Source organism: Ranitomeya imitator, chromosome 4 (assembly GCF_032444005.1).
Source record: "Ranitomeya imitator isolate aRanImi1 chromosome 4, aRanImi1.pri, whole genome shotgun sequence".
Classification (NCBI taxonomy): Eukaryota; Metazoa; Chordata; class Amphibia; order Anura; family Dendrobatidae; genus Ranitomeya; species Ranitomeya imitator.
Genome location: NC_091285.1, coordinates 4,919,130 through 4,943,381, shown reverse-complemented (window position 1 = coordinate 4,943,381; position 24,252 = coordinate 4,919,130). Strand labels below are relative to the sequence as shown.

Below are 24,252 nucleotides of genomic sequence, written 5' to 3'. Positions count from 1 at the left end.
ATGGTCAGTAATATAGATGGCGGTGCAGTCGCACTCCCTCGTTTGTCACCGTGCCATAACTTCCAGCTAATGAGAGCCCACGCACGGCTCTGACTTATTATGTGCGAGCGCCGGGGCCTGAAAATGATTTAATTTTATTTTTCTAATGACAGTAAGGTAAAGATATCGGCAGCCGCCCAGAAATAACTCCTGACGCCTCCCCGCGTCTCCCAGCTTATAACTTCTCCCCCGAAGGATTTCCATTCATTGCTGCAGCCGCGACCAGTGAAGACCCCCGCACACGTACATCTGTATCCCGCTCAGCATTTCACCTGCCGGAGCAGCGGATTGTGGAGTGGTTGGGACATCTATGCAACAGCTCACGCTACAGCCACACGACAGCCCACGCTACATCTGCACGACAGCCCACGCTACAGCCATACGACAGCCCACGCTACAGCCACACGACAGCCCACGCTACAGCCATACGACAGCCCACGCTACATCTGCACGACAGCCCACGCTACAGCCACACGACAGCCCACGCTACAGCCATACGACAGCCCACGCAACATCTGCACGACAGCCCACACTACAGCCCACGCAACATCTGCACGACAGCCCACGCTACAGCCATACGACAGCCCACGCTACAGCCACACGACAGCCCACGCTACAGCCACACGACAGCCCACGCTACAGCCATACGACAGCCCACGCAACATCTGCACGACAGCCCACACTACAGCCATACGACAGCCCACGCAACATCTGCACGACAGCCCACGCTACAGCCATACGACAGCCCACGCTACAGCCACACGACAGCCCACGCTACAACCGCACTGCAGCGCACGCTACAGCCACAGAACAGCCCACACTACAGCCACACGACAGGCCACGCTACAGCCATACGACAGCCCACGCTACAGCCACACGACAGCCCACGCTACAGCCATACGACAGCCCACGCAACATCTGCACGACAGCCCACACTACAGCCATACGACAGCCCACGCAACATCTGCACGACAGCCCACGCTACAACCGCACAGCAGCGCACGCTACAACCGCACGACAGCCCACGCAACATCTGCACGACAGCCCACGCTACAGCCATACGACAGCCCACGCAACATCTGCACGACAGCCCACGCTACAACCGCACAGCAGCGCACGCTACAGCCACACGACAGCCCACGCAACATCTGCACGACAGCCCACGCTACAGCCATACGACAGCCCACGCTACAGCCACACGACAGCCCACGCTACAACCGCACAGCAGCGCACGCTGCAGCCACAGAACAGCCCACACTACAGCCGCACCAGCCCACGCAACAGCCACACGACAGCCACACAGCAGCCCACGCTACAACCACACAGCAGCGCACGCAACAGCCGCACGACAGCCCACGCAACAGCCGCACGACAGCCACGCAACAACCGCAGAACAGCCAACACTACAGCCCACGCAACAGCCACACGACAGCCCACGCTACAACCGCACAGCAGCCCACGCTACAGCCGTGCCAGCCCACGCAACAGCCACACAACAGTCCACGCAACAGCCACACGACCGCCCACGCAACAGCTAGACAACAGCCCACGCTACAGCCGCGCAGCAGCCCACGCAACAGCTGCCCGACAGCCCATGCAACAGCCGCACGGCAGCCCACACAACAGCCACACCACAGCCACGCAACAGCCGCACGACAGCCCATGCAACAGCCGCATGACAGCCCATGCAACAGCCACATAACAGCTCATGAAGCAGCACATGCTACAGCCCACGCAATTGCCGCACGGCAGCCCACGCAGCAGCCACACAACAGCCCAGGCAGCAGTGCATGCTATAGCCACACTACAGCTGTACGACAGCCCACTCAGCAGCCACATGACAGCCCACACTCCAGCCACGCAACAGCCACACAACAGCCCACATGACAGCTGACGCTACAACAGCTCACCCAACAGCCACCAGACATCCCACGCTCCAGCCATATAACAGCCCACGCAGCAGCCCGTGCAACAGCTCACACAGCAGCCCATGCAACCACAGCCGTCTATGGTCACAGTCACACACCTGCCTACACGTATGTAACAGCACCCCCTAATCTTTGTGGAGAGGTCGGGACATCCATGCAGCAGCCCACGGTCACACACGGACCCCATTCCGTCCTGCAGAAGAAACTTGTAGCGGCAGTAGAATGCCGCCCCCTGGTAGCCGTGTGGTACTACATGGGTATACAATGTATCCGTATATTAGCGGCTTCCATTTCCAGTATGTGTGGGGGGCTCACCCACTTCTTGCGGCCCACTAGGCGCCCTCACCCACGTTAGCGGATCCTTTATCTGCAGAACATTTCAGATATGGAGGCGGTGGATTATCGCTCTCGTCAGTTATTCATGGCGGCGTAATAACAAGATAAGTGGTTAATGGTGGGCTGCGGTTTTATCCTCACCGGTGGTCTCTCCATGGCCGAGTGTCTACTGGCAAAATGGAGACCTATAAATGCAGCGCTTCCAACATGTTACCTGTCGCTTTCTTGGACTCCTGTGTCAGTGAAGGATCAGGACGTTGGCAGCCATCTTTATGTGTCGGTGATGTGGAGAAGCGGGACGTTGGCAGCCATCTTTGTGGGGAGGGCAGTGATTGGCGGCCATCTTTATGTGGGGGAGGGCAGTGATTGGCGGCCATCTTTGTCTGGGGGAGGGCAGTGATTGGCGGCCATCTGTATGTAGGGAGGGCAGTGATTGGCGGCCATCTATGTGTGGGGGAGGGCAGTGATTGGCGGCCATATTTGTGTGGGAGAGCAGTGATTGGCGGCCATCTTTATGTGGGGGAGGGCAGTGATTGGCGGCCATCTTTGTCTGGGGGAGGGCAGTGATTGGCGGCCATCTGTATGTAGGGAGAGCAGTGATTGGCGGCCATCTTTATGTGGGGGAGGGCAGTGATTGGCGGCCATCTGTATGTAGGGAGAGCAGTGATTGGCGGCCATCTGTATGTAGGGAGGGCAGTGATTGGCGGCCATCTTTATGTGGGGAGGGCAGTGATTGGCGGCCATCTATGTGTGGGGGAGGGCAGTGATTGGCGGCCATATTTGTGTGGGAGAGGGCAGTGATTGGCGGCCATCTTTATGTGGGGAGGGCAGTGATTGGCAGCCATCTTTGTCTGGGGGAGGGCAGTGATTGGCAGCCATCTTTTTGTGGGGAGGGCAGTGATTGGCGGCCAACTTTGTGTGGGGGAGGGCAGTGATTGGCGGCCATCTTTGTGTGGGGGAGGGCAGTGATTGCCGGCCATCTTTGTGTGGGGAGGGCAGTGATTGCCGGCCATCTTTATGTGGGGGAGGGCAGTGATTGGCGGCCATCTTTGTGTGGGGGATGGGAGTGATTGGCGGCCATCTATGTGTGGGGGAGGGCAGTGATTGGCGGCCATCTTTATGTGGGGGAGGGCAGTGATTGGCGGACATCTTTATGTGGGGGAGTGCAGTGATTGGCGGCCATCTTTATGTGGGGGAGGGCAGTGATTGGCGGCCATCTGTATGTAGGGAGAGCAGTGATTGGCGGCCATCTTTATGTGGGGGAGGGCAGTGATTGGCGGCCATCTGTATGTAGGGAGAGCAGTGATTGGCGGCCATCTTTATGTGGAGGAGGGCAGCGATTGGCGGCCATCTTTGTGTGGGGAGGGCAGTGATTGGCGGCCATCTTTGTGTGGGGAGGGCAGTGATTGGCGGCCATCTTTGTGTGGGGAGGGCAGTGATTGGCGGCTGGGATGACTTGTTCTCAGTCTCGGGCTTTCATCTCTGTAGGATAAAGCCTCGCTGGATTGTCTGTCTCAGCAGCTCGCCGGGCGGCAGAGTGACGACGGGAAGCTCACAGCCCACGCCATGATGGACTTCAACCTGAGCGGAGACTCCGACGGTAAGAGCCACGTTACACCCAGCACTAAAAGTATTCACACCCTACAGCTCATGCTCAGTGTGTAAGTATTCACACCCTACACCTCACGCTCAGTGTATAAGTATTCACACCCTGCATCTCATGCTCAGTGTATAAGTATTCACACCCTACATCTCACGCTCAGTGTATAAGTATTCACACCCTACATCTCACGCTCAGTGTATAAGTATTCACACCCTACACCTCACGCTCAGTGTATAAGTATTCACACCCTACACCTCACGCTCAGTGTATAAGTATTCACACCCTACACCTCACGCTCAGTGTATAAGTATTCACACCCTACACCTCACGCTCAGTGTATAAGTATTCACACCCTACACCTCACGCTCAGTGTATAAGTATTCACACCCTACACCTCACGCTCAGTGTATAAGTATTCACACCCTACACCTCACCCTCAGTGTATAAGTATTCACACCCTACACCTCACCCTCAGTGTATAAGTATTCACACCCTACACCTCACCCTCAGTGTATAAGTATTCACACCCTACACCTCACCCTCAGTGTATAAGTATTCACACCCTACACCTCACCCTCAGTGTATAAGTATTCACACCCTACACCTCACCCTCAGTGTATAAGTATTCACACCCTACACCTCACGCTCAGTGTATAAGTATTCACACCCTACACCTCACGCTCAGTGTATAAGTATTCACACCCTACACCTCACGCTCAAGCTTCAGTCTTTTTTTTTCCCTGCAGGAAGCGCTGGCGTGTCCGAGTCCCGGATATACCGCGAGTCGCGAGGACGCGGAAGCAGCGAGCCGCACATTAAACGGCCAATGAACGCGTTCATGGTGTGGGCCAAGGACGAGCGGCGGAAAATCCTCCAGGCCTTCCCCGACATGCACAACTCTAACATCAGCAAGATATTAGGTAACCCCCTCCCCCGACGCCGCCACATCAAGGAGCCGCACGTGTCGCCGCCAGTGCGAAAATGTCCATTATTCACATGTCTCAGCCGATCCGGCACAGAATAGGCGCTGGCGGCCGGCTGACATTTGTGGTGTCCCCCGAGAGCGCGGCTGACGTTCTCCATGCTCCGGAGATCTGGTGTTAATCAGCCGTTCCCGAAATTGGGAACAGAAGGAATCGCCTCCGACTATTTGGCCGCGGATCAGGAGCCGAGAGCGCAGCTTTCTCTCATTACTCCTACAGTAGTCACAGACAATGTGCAAATTCATTGCAGATCACGTAAAAAAGAGAAACCCCCGAAAAATGAAACAATGTAACAAGTGCAGACACTAAACAGCTACTCCAGAAACAATGTAACAAGTGCAGACACTGAACAGCGACTCCAGAAACAATGTAACAAGTGCAGACACTAAACAGCGACTCCAGAAACAATGTAACAAGTGCAGACACTAAACAGCAACTCCAGAAACAATGTAACAAGTGCAGACACTAAACAGCTACTCCAGAAACAATGTAACAAGTGCAGACACTGAACAGCTACTCCAGAAACAATGTAACAAGTGCAGACACTGAACAGCGACTCCAGAAACAATGTAACAAGTGCAGACACTAAACAGCTACTCCAGAAACAATGTAACCAGTGCAGACACTAAACAGCGACGCCAGAAACAATGTAACAAGTGCAGACACTAAACAGCTACTCCAGAAACAATGTAACAAGTGCAGACACTGAACAGCGACTCCAGAAACAATGTAACAAGTGCAGACACTGAACAGCGACTCCAGAAACAATGTAACAAGTGCAGACACTAAACAGCGACTCCAGAAACAATGTAACAAGTGCAGACACTAAACAGCGACTCCAGAAACAATGTAACAAGTGCAGACACTGAACAGCGACTCCAGAAACAATGTAACAAGTGCAGACACTAAACAGCGACTCCAGAAACAATGTAACAAGTGCAGACACTAAACAGCGACTCCAGAAACAATGTAACAAGTGCAGACACTAAACAGCAACTCCAGAAACAATGTAACAAGTGCAGACACTAAACAGCGAGTCCAGAAACAATGTAACAAGTGCAGACACTAAACAGCGACTCCAGAAACAATGTAACAAGTGGAGACACTAAACAGCGACTCCAGAAACAATGTAACCAGTGCAGACACTAAACAGCGACTCCAGAAACAATGTAACCAGTGCAGACACTAAACAGCGACGCCAGAAACAATGTAACAAGTGCAGATACTAACCAGCGACTCCAGAAATAATGTAACAAGTGCAGACACTAAACAGAGACGCCAGAAACAATGTAACAAGTGCAGACACTAAACAGCGACGCCAGAAACAATGTAACAAGTGCAGACACTAAACAGCGACTCCAGAAACAATGTAACAAGTGCAGACACTGAACAGCGACTCCAGAAACAATGTAACAAGTGCAGACACTAAACAGCGACTCCAGAAACAATGTAACAAGTGCAGACACTGAACAGCGACTCCAGAAACAATGTAACAAGTGCAGACACTAAACAGCGACGCCAGAAACAATGTAACAAGTGCATACACTAAACAGCGACTCCAGAAACAATGTAACAAGTGCAGATACTAACCAGCGACTCCAGAAACAATGTAACAAGTGCAGACACTGAACAGCGACTCCAGAAACAATGTAACAAGTGCAGACACTAAACAGCGACTCCAGAAACAATGTAACAAGTGCAGACACTAAACAGCGACTCCAGATACAATGTAACAAGTGCAGACACTAAACAGCGACTCCAGAAACAATGTAACAAGTGCAGACACTAAACAGCGACTCCAGAAACAATGTAACAAGTGCAGACACTAAACAGCGACTCCAGAAACAATGTAACAAGTGCAGATACTAACCAGCGACTCCAGAAACAATGTAACAAGTGCAGACACTAAACAGAGACGCCAGAAACAATGTAACAAGTGCAGACACTAAACAGCGACGCCAGAAACAATGTAACAAGTGCAGACACTAAACAGCGACTCCAGAAACAATGTAACAAGTGCAGACACTGAACAGCGACTCCAGAAACAATGTAACAAGTGCAGACACTAAACAGCGACTCCAGAAACAATGTAACAAGTGCAGACACTGAACAGCGACTCCAGAAACAATGTAACAAGTGCAGACACTGAACAGCGACTCCAGAAACAATGTAACCAGTGCAGACACTAAACAGCGACGCCAGAAACAATGTAACAAGTGCATACACTAAACAGCGACTCCAGAAACAATGTAACAAGTGCAGACACTGAACAGCGACTCCAGAAACAATGTAACAAGTGCAGACACTAAACAGCGACTCCAGAAACAATGTAACAAGTGCAGACACTGAACAGCGACTCCAGAAACAATGTAACAAGTGCAGACACTGAACAGCGACTCCAGAAACAATGTAACCAGTGCAGACACTAAACAGCGACGCCAGAAACAATGTAACAAGTGCAGACACTAAACAGCGACTCCAGAAACAATGTAACAAGTGCAGACACTAAACAGCGACTCCAGAAACAATGTAACAAGTGCATACACTAAACAGCGACTCCAGATACAATGTAACAAGTGCAGACACTAAACAGCGACTCCAGAAACAATGTAACAAGTGCAGACACTAAACAGCGACTCCAGAAACAATGTAACAAGTGCAGACACTAAACAGCGACTCCAGAAACAATGTAACAAGTGCAGACACTAAACAGCGACTCCAGAAACAATGTAACAAGTGCAGACACTAAACAGCGACTCCAGAAACAATGTAACAAGTGCAGACACTAAACAGCGACTCCAGAAACAATGTAACAAGTGCAGACACTAAACAGCGACTCCAGAAACAATGTAACAACAGCGACGCCAGAAACAATGTAACAAGTGCAGATACTAAACAGCTACTCCAGAAACAATGTAACAAGTGCAGACACTAAACAGCGACTCCAGAAACAATGTAACAAGTGCAGACACTAAACAGCGACTCCAGAAACAATGTAACAAGTGCAGACACTAAACAGCGACTCCAGAAACAATGTAACAAGTGCAGACACTAAACAGCGACTCCAGAAACAATGTAACAAGTGCAGACACTAAACAGCGACTCCAGAAACAATGTAACAAGTGCAGATACTAACCAGCGACTCCAGAAATAATGTAACAAGTGCAGACACTAAACAGAGACGCCAGAAACAATGTAACAAGTGCAGATACTAAACAGCTACTCCAGAAACAATGTAACAAGTGCAGACACTAAACAGCGACTCCAGAAACAATGTAACAAGTGCAGATACTAAACAGCGACTCCAGAAACAATGTAACAAGTGCAGACACTAAACAGCGACGCCAGAAACAATGTAACAAGTGCAGACACTAAACAGCTACTCCAGAAACAATGTAACAAGTGCAGACACTAAACAGCGACTCCAGAAACAATGTAACAAGTGCAGACACTAAACAGCAACTCCAGAAACAATGTAACAAGTGCAGACACTAAACAGCGAGTCCAGAAACAATGTAACAAGTGCAGACACTAAACAGCGACTCCAGAAACAATGTAACAAGTGGAGACACTAAACAGCGACTCCAGAAACAATGTAACAAGTGCAGACACTAAACAGCGACTCCAGAAACAATGTAACCAGTGCAGACACTAAACAGCGACTCCAGAAACAATGTAACCAGTGCAGACACTAAACAGCGACTCCAGAAACAATGTAACCAGTGCAGACACTAAACAGCGACTCCAGAAACAATGTAACCAGTGCAGACACTAAACAGCGACTCCAGAAACAATGTAACCAGTGCAGACACTAAACAGCGACTCCAGAAACAATGTAACCAGTGCAGACACTAAACAGCGACTCCAGAAACAATGTAACAAGTGCAGACACTAAACAGCGACGCCAGAAACAATGTAACAAGTGCAGATACTAACCAGCGACTCCAGAAACAATGTAACAAGTGCAGACACTAAACAGAGACGCCAGAAACAATGTAACAAGTGCAGACACTAAACAGCGACGCCAGAAACAATGTAACCAGTGCAGACACTAAACAGCGACTCCAGAAACAATGTAACAAGTGCAGACACTGAACAGCGACTCCAGAAACAATGTAACAAGTGCAGACACTAAACAGCGACTCCAGAAACAATGTAACCAGTGCAGACACTAAACAGCGACGCCAGAAACAATGTAACAAGTGCAGATACTAAACAGCGACTCCAGAAACAATGTAACAAGTGCAGACACTAAACAGCGACTCCAGAAACAATGTAACAAGTGCAGACACTAAACAGCGACTCCAGAAACAATGTAACCAGTGCAGACACTAAACAGCGACGCCAGAAACAATGTAACAAGTGCAGACACTAAACAGCGACTCCAGAAACAATGTAACAAGTGCAGACACTAAACAGCGACTCCAGAAACAATGTAACAAGTGCAGACACTAAACAGCGACTCCAGAAACAATGTAACAAGTGCAGACACTAAACAGAGACGCCAGAAACAATGTAACAAGTGCAGACACTAAACAGCGACGCCAGAAACAATGTAACAAGTGCAGACACTAAACAGCGACTCCAGAAACAATGTAACAAGTGCAGACACTAAACAGCGACGCCAGAAACAATGTAACAAGTGCAGACACTGAACAGCGACTCCAGAAACAATGTAACAAGTGCAGATACTAAACAGCTACTCCAGAAACAATGTAACCAGTGCAGACACTAAACAGCGACGCCAGAAACAATGTAACAAGTGCAGACACTAAACAGCGACTCCAGAAACAATGTAACAAGTGCAGACACTAAACAGCGACTCCAGAAACAATGTAACAAGTGCAGACACTAAACAGCGACTCCAGAAACAATGTAACAAGTGCAGACACTAAACAGCGACTCCAGAAACAATGTAACAAGTGCAGACACTAAACAGCGACTCCAGAAACAATGTAACAAGTGCAGACACTAAACAGCGACTCCAGAAACAATGTAACAACAGCGACGCCAGAAACAATGTAACAAGTGCAGATACTAAACAGCTACTCCAGAAACAATGTAACAAGTGCAGACACTAAACAGCGACTCCAGAAACAATGTAACAAGTGCAGACACTAAACAGCGACTCCAGAAACAATGTAACAAGTGCAGACACTAAACAGCGACTCCAGAAACAATGTAACAAGTGCAGACACTAAACAGCTACGCCAGAAACAATGTAACAAGTGCAGATACTAAACAGCTACTCCAGAAACAATGTAACAAGTGCAGACACTAAACAGCGACTCCAGAAACAATGTAACAAGTGCAGATACTAAACAGCGACTCCAGAAACAATGTAACAAGTGCAGACACTAAACAGCGACGCCAGAAACAATGTAACAAGTGCAGACACTAAACAGCTACTCCAGAAACAATGTAACAAGTGCAGACACTAAACAGCGACTCCAGAAACAATGTAACAAGTGCAGACACTAAACAGCGACGCCAGAAACAATGTAACAAGTGCAGATACTAAACAGCTACTCCAGAAACAATGTAACAAGTGCAGACACTAAACAGCGACGCCAGAAACAATGTAACAAGTGCAGACACTAAACAGCGACTCCAGAAACAATGTAACAAGTGCAGATACTAAACAGCTACTCCAGAAACAATGTAACAAGTGCAGACACTAAACAGCGACTCCAGAAACAATGTAACAAGTGCAGACACTAAACAGCGACTCCAGAAACAATGTAACAAGTGCAGACACTAAACAGCTACTCCAGAAACAATGTAACAAGTGCAGACACTAAACAGCGACTCCAGAAACAATGTAACAAGTGCAGACACTAAACAGCGACTCCAGAAACAATGTAACAAGTAGATCAGTATTCACAGTTGCACCGTCTGTATTTTTTAGCTGATCCTTCTTGGTTCGGTCGTTATTTGCTGATGTTTTGAGTCTCGTTAGCTGCAGTTTTGTATTTGCTTTCCCAGAATTCTGATGTCGTCGTCCTGTGTCCACGTTAGTAGAAGTGTCTGTAGATTTTCGCAGTTGTAGTCCTGGATGTAACTGTTGGAGGTAGTAGTACTGCTGTCCATGATGGGAGTCGCAGTACATGGCCGCCTCCACTTCTACAGAGAGATAATGAGATATTTCCGTGTTCCAGGATCGCGCTGGAAAGCCATGACCAATCTGGAAAAGCAGCCGTACTACGAGGAGCAGGCGCGGCTCAGCAAGCAGCACCTGGAGAAGTACCCGGACTACAAGTACAAGCCACGGCCCAAGCGCACCTGTCTGGTGGACGGCAAGAAGCTGCGGATCGGGGAGTATAAGGCGATAATGAGGAGCCGGCGACAGGAGATGAGACAGTACTTCAACGTGGGGTGCGGAGCCGCTGTCTGATATCTATCTATTATCTATCTATTAGTTATATATCATCTATCTATTATTTATGTATTATCTATCTACCTATTATCTATCTATTATCTATTTATTTATATCATATATTATCTGTCTATTATCTATCTATTATCTATTATTTATATCATATATTATCTATCTACTATCTATCTACTAATTATCTATTATCTATTTATTATCTATCTATCTACTATTATCTATCTATTATCTACAGGACCTTCTCACAAAATTAGAAAATCATCAAAAAGTGAATTTATTTCAGTTCTTCATTACAAAAAGTGAATCTCCTATATTCTATAGAGTCATTACAGAGTGATCTATTTCACGGGTTTATTTCTGTTAATGTTGATGATTATGGCTTACAGCCAATGAAAACCCAAAAGTCATTATCTCAGTAAATTAGAATAATTAACAATAAACACCTGTAAAGGCTCCTAAGTGTTTGTTTTCAGTGCCTGGAATCCCTGCACTTTGGACGCAGCAGTTACCCCGCTCCGCCCAAAGCGCTGCCCCCTGTTGTCGCGCGGTGATTCCGCTTATGTTCATTGAACACATGCAGAAACACCGCATCGTATTCATATACTGTGTTATTTATCTTGCGGAGACTGAGCGTCTACGCAAGATAAATAGACATGCTGCGGTCAGTAAAGATGTGCTGCATGTCCGGATACGCAGGGCCGCCAGATGTGTCCCTGCAGGCATAGTGGAGACAGGAATTCATAAAATCCCCTCCACTATGCTGTAACATCTGGACGCCGCAGATTGGAAGCTGCGGATATATGCAACGTCCTATCCACAGAAAATACTGAAGGTTGCTTGACCATGGAAACATACCCTAAGTGTTTATAAAGGTCCTTAGTCTGTTTCAGTAGCTCCACAATCATGGGGAAGACTGCTGACCTGACAGATGTCCAGAAGGCGTCACTGACAGACTCTACAAGGAGGGGAAGCCACAAAAGGTCATCGGTAAAGAAGCCGCTGTTCACACAGTGCTGGATCCAAGAATATTAATGGAAAGTGGAGGGAAAAAGTGTGGTAGAAAAAGGTGCACAAGCAACCGGGATATCCGCAGCCTGGAAAGGATTAACAAAAGGCCATTCAGTAATGTGGGGAGATTCACAAGGAGCGGACGCTGCTGGAGTCATTGCTTCACCACACACAGACGTGTCCAGGACATGGGCTACTAGTGTCACATTCCTTGTGTACGGCCACTCATGACCAATAGACAACGCCAGAAGCCTCTTACCTGGGCCAAGGAGAACAAGAACCAGACTGTTGTCAGTGGTCCAAGGTCCCAGAGTCTGGAGGAAGAGTGGAGGCCACAATCCAAGCTGCTGGAGGTCTGGTGTGAGGTCTCCACAATCAGTGATGGTTTGGGGAGCCATGTCATCTGCTGGTGGAGGTCCACTGGGTTTTATCAAGACCAAAGTCAGTGCAGCCGTCTACCAGGACATTGTAGAGCACTTCATGCTTCCCTCTGCTGACAAGCTTTATGGAGATGGAAATGTCATTCTCCAGCAGGACTTGGCCCCTGTCCACACGGCCAAAAGTACCAATACCTGGTGTAAAAACAACAGTATCACTGGGCTGGATTGACTGCAAACTCACCTGACCTTAAAGCCATAGAGAATCTATGGAGTATTGTCAAGAGGAAGATGAGAGAAACCAGACCCAACAATGCAGACGAACTGAAGGCTGCTATCAAAGCAACCTGGGCGTCCATAACCCCTCAGCAGCGCCACAGGCTGATCGCCTCCATGCCACGCCGCATTGATGCAGTAATTGATGCAAAAGGAACAAAGACCAAGTACTGAGGGCATTTACTGAACATACATTTCAGTAGGACGACATTTCAGATTTTACAATCATTCTTCCAGCTGCTGTTATAAAGTATTCTAATTTACTGAGATAATGACTTTTGGGTTTTCATTGGCTGTAAGCCATAATCATCAACATTAACAGAAATAAACACGTGAATTAGATCACTCTGTAATGACTCTGTAGAATATAGGAGATTCACTTTTTGATGATATTCTAATTTTATGAGAAGCTCCTGTTTATATTATTTAGATAAATGGCTTGAGAAAGGCCGGTGACAGCCAAAACATTGCCACATCATATGAGCTAATAAAGCCCAATTTCATCATTTATTGGATCGCTGCCTCCTTTTTATTATTATCTATCTCTTTATTATATATTATCTTTCTATCATCTATTATCTATCTATTACGTATCTCTTATTATTATTATTTATATAGCACCATTGATTCCATGGTGCTGTACATGAGAAGGGGTTACATACAAGTTACAAATATCACATACAGTAAACAAACTAACAATGACGGACTGATACAGAGGGGCGAGGACCCTGCCCTTGCGGGCTTACATTCTACAGGATTATGGGGAAGGAGACAGTAGGTTGAGGGTTGCGGTAGCTCCGGTGTTGGTGAGGCGGTAGCTCCGGTGTCGGTGAGGCGGTACCTCCGGTGTTGGGGAGGCGGTAGCTCCGGTGTTGGTGAGGCGGTAGCTCCGGTGTTGGTGAGGCGGTAGCTCCGGTGTTGGTGAGGCGGTAGCTCTGGTGTTGGTGAGGCGGTAGCTCCGGTGTTGGTGAGGCGGTAGCTCCGGTGTTGGTGAGGCGGTAGCTCCGGTGTTGGTGAGGCGGTAGCTCCGGTGTTGGTGAGGCGGTAGCTCCGGTGTTGGTGAGGCGGTAGCTCCGGTGTTGGTGAGGCGGTAGCTCCGGTGTTGGTGAGGCGGTAGCTCCGGTGTTGGTGAGGCGGTAGCTCCGGTGTTGGTGAGGCGGTAGCTCCGGTAGTGGTGAGGCGGTAGCTCCGGTGTTGGTGAGGCGGTAGCTCCGGTGTTGGTGAGGCGGTAGCTCCGGTGGTGGTGAGGCGGTAGCTCCGGTGTTGGTGAGGCGGTAGCTCCGGTGTTGGTGAGGAGGCAGCGGGGTCAGTGCAGGCTGTAGGCTTTTCTGAAGAGATGGGTTTTCAGGTTCCGGCTGAAGGATCCGACTGTGGTTGATAGTCGGACGTGTTGGGGCAGAGAGTTCCAGAGGATGGGGGATATTCGGGAGACATCTTGGAGGCGGTTGGATGAGGAGTGGATAAGTGTGGAGGAGAGAAGGAAGTCTTGGGAGGACCGGAGGTCACGTGAGGGAAGATATCGGGAGATTAGTTCAGAGATATATGGAGGAGACAGGTTGTGGATGGCTTTGTAGGTCAGTATTAGTAATTTGAACTGGATACGCTGAGGGAATGGGAGCCAGTGAAGAGATTTGCAGAGGGGGGAAGCAGAGGAGTAGCGAGGAGAGAGATGGATTAGTCGGGCAGCAGAGTTAAGGATGGGCTGGAAAGGTGCAAGGGTGTTAGCAGGGAGGCCGCAGAAAAGGATGTTGCAGTAGTCAAGGCGGGAGATGATTAGGGCATGCACAAGCATTTTAGTAGATTGAGGGTTGAGGAAAGGACGGATCCTGGAGATATTTTTGAGCTGGAGGCGACAGGAGGTGGAAAGAGCTTGGATGTGCGGTTTGAAGGACAGGGCAGAGTCGAAGGTTACTCCGAGGCAGCGGACTTCGGGTACAGGGGAAAGCGTGATGTCATTGACTGCGATAGATAGGTCAGGTAAAGAAGATCTATGGGATGGAGGAAAGATGATGAGTTCAGATTTGTCCACATTGAGTTTGAGGAAGCGAGAGGAGGAGGAGGAGGATATGGCTGATAGACACTCTGGGATCTATCTATTATCTATTATTATTGATGAGCGAATATACTCGTTGCTCAGGTTTTCCCAGCGTGCTTGGGTGACCTCCGAGTATTTTTAGTGCCCAGAGATTTAGTTTTTATTGCCGCATTGAATGATTTACATCTGTTAGCCAGGCTGAGTACATGTGGGGGTTCCCTAGCAATCAGGCAACCCCCACATGTACTTATGCTGGCTACTAGGTGTAAATTATGCAGCTGCGGCGACAAAAACTAAATTTCCGAGCACTAAAAAATACTCAGAGGACACCTGAGCATGCTGGGAAAACCTGAGCAACGAGTATATTCACTCATCACTATTTATTATCTATCTACCATATATCTATTATCTTTTTATTTATCTATTATCTATCTATTATATATCTATTATCTATCCATTATCTATCTATTATCTGTGTTCTCTATCTATTATCTATCATCTATGTATTGTCTATCTATTATCTATTTATCATCTATCTTTCTATTATTTATCTATCTATTCTATATCTGTTATCTTTCTATTTTATCTATCTATCCATTATCTATCTTCTATCTTTCTGTAATTTATCTATCTATTCTCTATCTATTACACTGTGTTAGAAAGGTTTTGTCCCTCGGACAGTTTTGTTCCTGATTTTTTTCCTGCTGATTTCAGAATTGACTTCACATTGTTCCTATCAGGTTTTGAGAAATGACGCGGAACATTATAATATTCTGTTAAAATTCTAAAAACACGGATTACGCTGCACAACAAATTTCAGGGAAGTTCTTGTCCCCTGAGAAGTTTTATTGTATCTCGTAGACTTTGATCTGCTGAACACGAATCTGCGCTCCAAAAGTCGGTATCACGTAAGGTTTTTAACCCCTTCATGACCGCAGCTTTTTTAGTTTTTCCGTTTTTTGCTCCCCTTCTTTCCAGAGCCATAACTTTTTTATTTTTCCATTAATATTTCCATGTGATACTACGTTTGTGCAGATACGTTCTTTTGATCGCCCGTTATTGCATTATAATTCAATGTCACGGCGACCAAAAAAAACATAATTCTGGTGTTTTGATTTTTTTCTAAGCTGTTTAGCGATCATGTTAATTATGTTTTTTTATTGATCGGGCGATTCTGAACACAGCGATACCAAATATGTGTAGGTTTGTTTTTTATTGTTTTATTTTGACTGGGGCAGAAGGGGGGTGATTTGAACTTTTATGGGTTTTTTTGTTTGTTTTTTTATATTTTTAAACACTTTTTTTTTTTTTTTTTACTTTTCCCAATTCTTCAATATTTTCCATCGGCTCTGCTACATAGGAGCGATGCACAGATCGCCTCTATGCAGCAGAATGACAGCGGTGCTATGAGCGCCGACCACAGGGTGGCGCTCACAGCAATCTGGCATCAACAAACATAGAGGTCTTGAGGAGACGTCTGGTTGTGATGGCAACGCAGCGATGACCCCCGATCACCTGACAGGGGGTCGTCGCTGCGCGTATTTCCAGACCGGCGTCCGGAAGTGCATTTAAACTTGTTAATAGGCACGGGTGGAATGTGATTCCACTCGCGCCTTTTTTTTGAGGCACATGTCAGCTGTACAAAACAGCTGACATGTCGCGGCTTTGAGGTGGGCTCACCGCCGGAGTCCACATCACAGCGGGGGATACTGCCAGCTGACGTACTATTCCGACCGAGCGCTAACATATTCCGCAGCGCTTTACAGTTTGCACACATTATCATTATATCTTATCTATTATCTATCTGGTTATCTATCTATATTATTTGTCTATATATCTATTTATCATCTATGTATTATATATTATCTATTATCTATCTTTTTATTATCTATCTGTCTATTATCTATCTATTATATATTATGTATCTATTATCTATCATCTATCTATTATTTACCTATTATTTAGCATCTATTATCTTTCTATTATATATTATCTATTATCTATCTATTATCTATCTATTATCTATCCTCTATGTATTATCTATCTATTATCTATCTATTATATATTATCTATCTATCTATCTATCATCTATCTATTATCTTTCTATTATATATTATCTATTATCTATCTATTATCTATCTATTATCTATCCTCTATGTATTATCTATCTATTATCTATCTATTATCTATCTATTATTTATATATTATCTATCATCTATCTATTATTTACCTATTATATATTATCTATTATCTTTCTATTATATATTATCTATTATCTATCTATTATTTATATATTATCTATCCTCTATCTTTTATCTATCTATATTATCTTTCTATATATCTATCACCATTATCTTCCATCCTTTCTCCTCGCAGGCAGCAATCGCAGATCCCGATCACGACGACGGGCGTCGTTTACCCCGGAGCCATCGCTATGGCGGGCATGCCGTCCCCCCACTTACCCTCCGAACACTCGAGTGTGTCCAGTAGCCCCGAGCCCGGCCTGCAGGTCATCCAAAGCACTTACAGCCTAAAATCCGAGGAGCCGCACATCAAGGAGGAGGCTCGGAGCAACGACATCAACGGCGAAATGTACGACGAGTACGAGGAGGAGGACGACCCCGACGCGGATTACGGCAGCGACAGCGAACATCACAGCGCGGAGCAAACCAACTGATGCGGGGGCGGGAGCCTGAACTCCTGCGGACGACGTCCCCGTATCAGCGGCTACAACTACACTGACTGTTACTACAAACTGTTCTCCTCCGCGAGCCGCCACCGCGCTCCGCGCGCAGCCAAACGGGCGGGAACGGAAACGAAGAAAAGCGAAAGACAACGACATTTCCACCAAAAGAATGGGATAAGCTATGGGTAAAACATGCCAGTAACTCCGCTGCTCAGCACTGACGTCTTACCCTTATACCGGTTATTTGTTTTTATTTTTACATTTTTTTTTTTTTTTTGTTGTTGTTTATTTTTATTTTTTTTCATTTTAAGAAAAAAAAATGTAAAATCTTTATGGCTGTTTGTTCTAAGATGTTCTAGAAATTCTCACTCAGGTACACAGTGCCAACAAGTGGCTTGTGAATGTGTTTTGTTGTTTTGTGCTAACGTTTAAAGAGGAATAAGATTTCTTTTTTTTTTTTTGCAATTTTTCTTTTTTGAAATATTTTTTTTGGGTAATGTTCCTAACAAAAAGATGTTCCCGGCCTCCTCCCCTTATATCTCAGTGTTGTGGGTGGATCCTGAGGACCGCCATGTGCGTACACCTCTCCTCCTCCCTCCATTTTCCACCGGTCGCAGATCCCGGAGGAGGGGGGGGGGGTAGCAAATGCCAAATTAGTGCTGAATATTCTGCTGTTTTTGCGTCTTACGTTAGGACCGTGTTACGCCGTAGACAATCTCTGGACGCCCGGACGCTGGGAAGAGCCAAACTTTAACTTACAGTTTTTTTTTTTAGTTATTATTTTCTTATTTTACTTGTAAGCAGAAAACTGTAGTCGCAGTTCTCAGGTGCGAAGACACGAAAAACTAGGAAAAAAGTGTAATATGTTGTGACTTTAGTGTGCGAGCGCGTCAGGAGACTGACGAGATGTTTGTGTCGTGCGACGCGCGGGATCAGATCCCTTCTCCTTCTTGTCACCCGACGTTAAGAAGCCTTTAACCAATATTTGCACTTCAGATATCTAGCGGAAAAAAAAAGAATAAAAAAAATAGATTTTAAAATTGTAAAAAAAAAAAAAACTTTTTATAGAAATATATTAGCTCTTAAAATAGAAATTTGACCACAATAGTTTTCTTTTTTTTTTTTTTTTAATATTGCCTGATAGAACGACCTCCGAGGCTTCGCAAAGGGGAAACGGCGCTAAATAAACGCTACAATGTAATGTAGGGATTCGCCGGCCGTTCTGTAAGTCCCGATACAATCAGGAAAATGGCGGCAAGACGTTCCCGGAGTTCGGAGAGTCGGGTCGTCCTGGAAGAAGCTTGCTGAGCATAACTCCCATCATCCCATCTGAACCTTAATTTTTTTTTTTTTATTTGGGCCTCTTTAAAGTAGGAAAATCGAATTAATGGCTGAAACTTTATTATTTTTCCTGATGGAAAATTAAAAAAAAAAGTTAAAAAAAAAAAAAAAAAAAACACTTTTTGTTTATGATGGAATAGATTGGGCTCCTCTGGAGACGCCTCTGACAATTTCTAGATTTTTTTCTGCTTCTATATGGATGGGCCAAACGCTGCCTGCCCAGCTGCCTTCCCGCCCAGCTGCCCTCCCACTCATCAACTGACCTCCCATCTACCCTCCAGTCAGCTAAACTGACCTCCTGGCTGCCTTCCTGCCCGCTACACTCCCACCCAATGACCTCCCGGCTACCCTCCCACCGGCTGACCTGGCTACCTTCCTGCCCGCTGCCCTCCCGGCTACCCTCCTGCCCATCCACTGACCTCCTGGCTGCCTTCCCTCATGCTGCCCTTCTGCCCACCCACTAACCCCCCGGCTGCCTTCCCACCGGCTTCCCTCCTGACCACCTTCCACCTGCCTACCCACTGACCTCCCAGCTGCCCTTCAGCCAGTTTCCCTCCTGATTGCCCTCCCCCTGCCCGACCACTGACCTCCTGGCTGCCCTCCTGCCAGCTTCCCTCCTGACCACCCTCCGCCCACTGACCTGGCTGCCCTCCCGCCAGCTTCCCTCCTGACCGCCCTCCGCTTGCCCGCTCACTGACCTCCTGGCTGCCCTCCTGCCAGCTTCCCTCCTGACCGCCCTCTGCCTGCCCACCCAATGGCCTCCTGGCTGCCCTCCTGACCGCCCTCCACCTGCCCGCCCACTGACCTGGCTGCCCTCCCACCAGCTTCCCTCCTGACCGCCCTCCGCCTGCCCACCCACTGACCTCCTGGCTGCCCTTCCGCCAGCTTCCCTCATGACCGCCCTCTGCCTGCCCGTCCACTGGCCTCCTGACCGCCCTCTGCCTGACCGCCCACTGACATCCTGGCTGCCCTCCTGCCAGCTTCCCACCTGCCCGCCCACTCAGCTCCTGGCTGCCTTGCTGCCCTGCTGCCAACTTCCCTCCTGAGCACCCTTCCTGCCCACTGACCTCCTGGCTGCCTTTCTGCCCGGCTGTCTTCCCTCCTGCCCGCCCACTGACCTCCCAGTTGCCCTCCCGCCGATTTCCCTCTTGACCGCCCTTCCCCTTCCTGCCGACTGACCTCCCAGCTGCCCTCCCCCTGCCTGCCCACTTGCGTCCTGGCTGCCTTTCTGCCCGGCTGCCCTCCCGCCGGCTTCCCTCCCGCCCACCCACTGACCTCCTGGCTGCCCTCCCGCCCGCCCACTGACCTCCTGCCCACCCACTGACCTCCTGGCCGCTCCGCGTATCATGCCTGTGCTTCTGTATCTCTTCGGTTTGGACGGTTGTATCTGCAGCTTCTCATTAGTGATGTTATTAACGCTCCCGGATTAGTAAATTATGGATAATTTATTCTATTCCTGGTTATTATTTTTTTTTTTACTTATTTTATTCTGTTTGGCAGAAGAAGAAACCCCGGTCTTGCTGTATAAGAAATGCTGTTTTATGTCTTTTTAACCCTGTACGACCTGCATCGTTCGCGCTCTTTCAGGCAATGTTGGATTTTTTTCAGGCGCGCACAGAACTTTGCTTATAATTTGCCCCTTCCTCCTCGCGGCCCCGGCCATTACCATATCTAAGGCTCTCCGGACAGAAAGATCTTTGTGCGGCTTTTTCTTGCCTTGTTTGTTATATTACACTTGTACAGAATGTGAAAAAAAAAATGTTATTTTCCTTTTTTTTTTTTTTCCCTCCCAAAATTTCCCAATTTTTGTGACTCGTGCGTCTGTCTCACATTCGCTTGACGCTTTAATTGCCGTCATGTTAAATGTTCTCGTTATGAATCTGGGGCTCCGGGCTACAAAAATACTTTGTTTAAGCTCCAGGTAGTTGCCACCAAGGCGGCCGGGGGAGAGGCCAAAGCAAACACCAGGCAACAGTTCTTCTTGTATGGGGCCACAGATCGCGCCTCGGCCCATCCCTGTGATCCCTGCTTTTCTTGGCCGCATTTTCTCATTTCTTGCCAAAAGTTAATTTTGCTTAGAGACTCTGCCAGTGAGACTGGCACACGAGCGCCCGCGAACCCCGAGCCTCGATTTTCCGCTCACCTCTTTTTCTCTTGAAAAGTCAACATTGACCTGAGCGTCCATCATGGACTCCATCTCGCCAGATCCACGGGGGCGGAATCCAAACAACTCTGCCTTTTCTACACCTCCACCCATTAACATCGGGTTCAAACAAATAGATACGCATCTATTAAACTTTCAGCTTTTTCCAAACTTTTTTTTTTTTTTTTAAATAAACTAATAAAACTTTTTTTAATTCACATGTAAAGCGCCATGGAATAAATGGCGCTATAAAAATGTATGGTAATAATAATAAGTCTAATTATATTTTGCAAAAATGATATTAATAAATTTAAAAAAAAGTTATTCTAAATCTGATCATTTTTACACAATCCAAACTTTTTTTTCAAATAAACTAAAAACTTTTTAATTCTAATTATATATTTTTTTAAATTATATTAATATATCAAATTAAATTGTTTTTTCTAATTCTGATAATTTTTACACAATTTTGGGGGGAAATATCCCTTTTTTTTCAAAGGGAAAAGTGACAGTAAATGGAAAATAAATTGGAATATACAGAGCGATAATATCACATCTATGGAAAAAAGGGGGAAATGATAGAGAATATGTGAAAATCGTCCGTTTTGGAGAAGACGTGATGGCGGCGCGGTCCTGACCCCGGGGGCTTTATTGGAACGAGGACGATCGTCGCAGCGTTTAGAATTCATTATTAGTGTAAAGAAAACGCCAGAAATTGCTCCGGTTTTGTGTTTTGTTTTTTTTTTTTTTTTTTTTACACCTTTATGGAAGTTGTAAGCAAAGTCTGAAAACGTTCCTGCTGTTTAAGTAAAAAAAAAAAATCAAAAAGTCGTGAAAAAAATCCAACATTTATGTAAGAAACGTTCTCGCTGCAGTTACTTTCTGCATCATTTTACCTCAATGACTTTGTTCCGGGGCCTGGATTTGCTACAAATGTTTTTTGTTAAATAATAATCTGTACATTTCTGTTTTATTTCTTATATTATCGTAATTTAAGTTTCTTTTTCCTTCTACGATAGTCGGGCTTTTTTTTTTTAGGTTCTTTTTTTTTCGTCTTTTCAGTCTTATATCCCGTTCTCTGTGAGATTATATATGAAAAAAGTCGCCGTATCTGAGAATAACAAAAAAAAAATCGCCTGAAAAACGGTACAGATTTAATAAAGCGTCTTATTATAAATCGTACAGAAATATGTATATTTACCCCCGAACTGAATCTGACCATCCAGATATTATTATTATTATTATTTCCTTTTATCTTCTTATTTATGGCTATTTTTTGGAGGGGGGGGGGGGCAGATTTTCTTGGTTTATGACATTTTGGAATAATTTTTTTTTTTTCAATTTTGTATTTATATTAGGGAAAAAAAAATAATATTAATGTACTTTTTGTATTTGCATTTTGGTTGCTGGCTAAAATAGTAGTTTTACCCATAAGTTCACTGAAAAGAAAAAAAAAACAACAACACAAAATAAATGTAAATTCTTTTGGGTGTAGACGAGAAAGAAATGACAATCAATGCCTGGAGCGCAAAGTACGTGCAAATCACCATCTCACTTGAAATTTACTAAGAAATAAGTCTGTAAATATAACATAGAGTAATAGATTTATATTTTGTTCATAACACATAGTGTAATATAAGTTGTATATTTTCATGTTTTTTTTTTTTTGTTTTGTTTATCCGTCATGCCACAAAAATGGAAAAAAAAAAAAAGAGGATTTATTGTACTCTGGAAAAAAAAAATGTGCGTTTCAGACATCCTGGTTTCTGCGTTTCCCTTTTTCAGTATTACTGCCCTGCAAGGCACCAATAAAACAACAGATGTGTTCATAGCTGCCGTGTGCGCGTGGTTTGTGTCCGCGGCTGGAAATGCCTCCGACATACGCCGGCGAGAGACAATGACGCCTTTATGTAACCGACCGCGAGCCATCGAGTCCTCTCTACATCGGCTTTATTTACCCAGATGATACATTTTACTTTTTATTTCTAATTAATTCATTATAGATTTTTATTGCTTTCAATATTCAATTTTCTCTTCACAATTTATTAACTGATTTCATTGCATTTTTATCTTTATTTCATGCATTATATACTTTTTACTTTATATTATTTTTACATTTCGTGCATATATTTTCTTATTTTATTTTTACTTTTTATATTTCATATGTGTAGTATATATATATATATAGTTTAATATGATTTCAACACTCCAATTGATACGAATGATAGAAAACAATATATAAAATATAAATGAAAAATATATAGAGTATATAAAAAATGCATTGAAGTATAAAATATGTAAAAAAAAAATATTTTAACAAAGAAAATGTGTTAAAATATTATATGTGTGTGTATATATATATATATATAATTACAAAAAAGAAAATGCGTTAAAGTATTGTACGTATATATATATATATATATATATATATATATATATATATATATATATATATTTAAAGAAAGAAAATGCCATAAAGTATAAAAATATATATGTACATATCAGTTAAAAGTGATATGTAAATAATATTTAAAAACTAATCTTAAAATATATATTATAACATAAAATTATTTATAATTTAAAGAAATGCATTGAAGTATAAGTGTATAAAAAATATGTATATACATATGTATAAAAAATTATATATGGTATATATAAGTAATAAAAATAAAATGCATTGAAGTCTAAAAAAATAAGTGTAAAGAAAATAATATATATTTACAAAAAGAAAATGCATGTAAGTATCTATATACATATATTTAAAAAATTATATATAAATATATATATATATATATAATAAAACACATTAAAGTAAAATATATATATAGTGTACTTTAATGCATTTTTTCAAAATTCATATAAATGTATTAAAAAAATTATAAAAAGAAAATGCATTGTAGTATAAATTATATATATATAAGAAATCACTAAAGTATTAAAAATATTTATATTTAATTTTTTTTTGTACTTCAGTGCATTTTCTGTTTTTTAGAATATTTTTTACATTCACGCATATTAATTAGCTGTTATTTTGTTACGTTATTTATTTTGCACACACTTCCCCGTGGCCAGAAAATATTTCGGCCTCCTGGCATTTCTAACCCTG

General features: G+C 44.9%; 1 protein-coding gene across 6 annotated transcripts in view; it reads left to right on the top strand.

Moving 5' to 3' along the window:
* The window catches only part of SOX5 (SRY-box transcription factor 5), a 370,162-nt gene extending 351,082 nt beyond the window's left edge, over positions 1 to 19,080 (top strand). For 5 of the 6 annotated variants that reach the window (XM_069762814.1, XM_069762813.1, XM_069762811.1 and 2 more), the window contains 4 exons: positions 3,792 to 3,903; positions 4,653 to 4,826; positions 11,048 to 11,264; positions 17,353 to 18,669. In XM_069762814.1, coding sequence (XP_069618915.1) covers positions 3,792 to 3,903; positions 4,653 to 4,826; positions 11,048 to 11,264; positions 17,353 to 17,653 — 804 coding nt within the window. In that variant the 3' untranslated portion in view covers positions 17,654 to 18,669. Of the gene's footprint in view, positions 1 to 3,791; positions 3,904 to 4,652; positions 4,827 to 11,047; positions 11,265 to 17,352 lie in introns of all 6 variants that reach the window. The other variant, XM_069762812.1, reaches the window with a different exon arrangement.
* Positions 19,081 to 24,252: the final 5,172 nt, after the last annotated feature.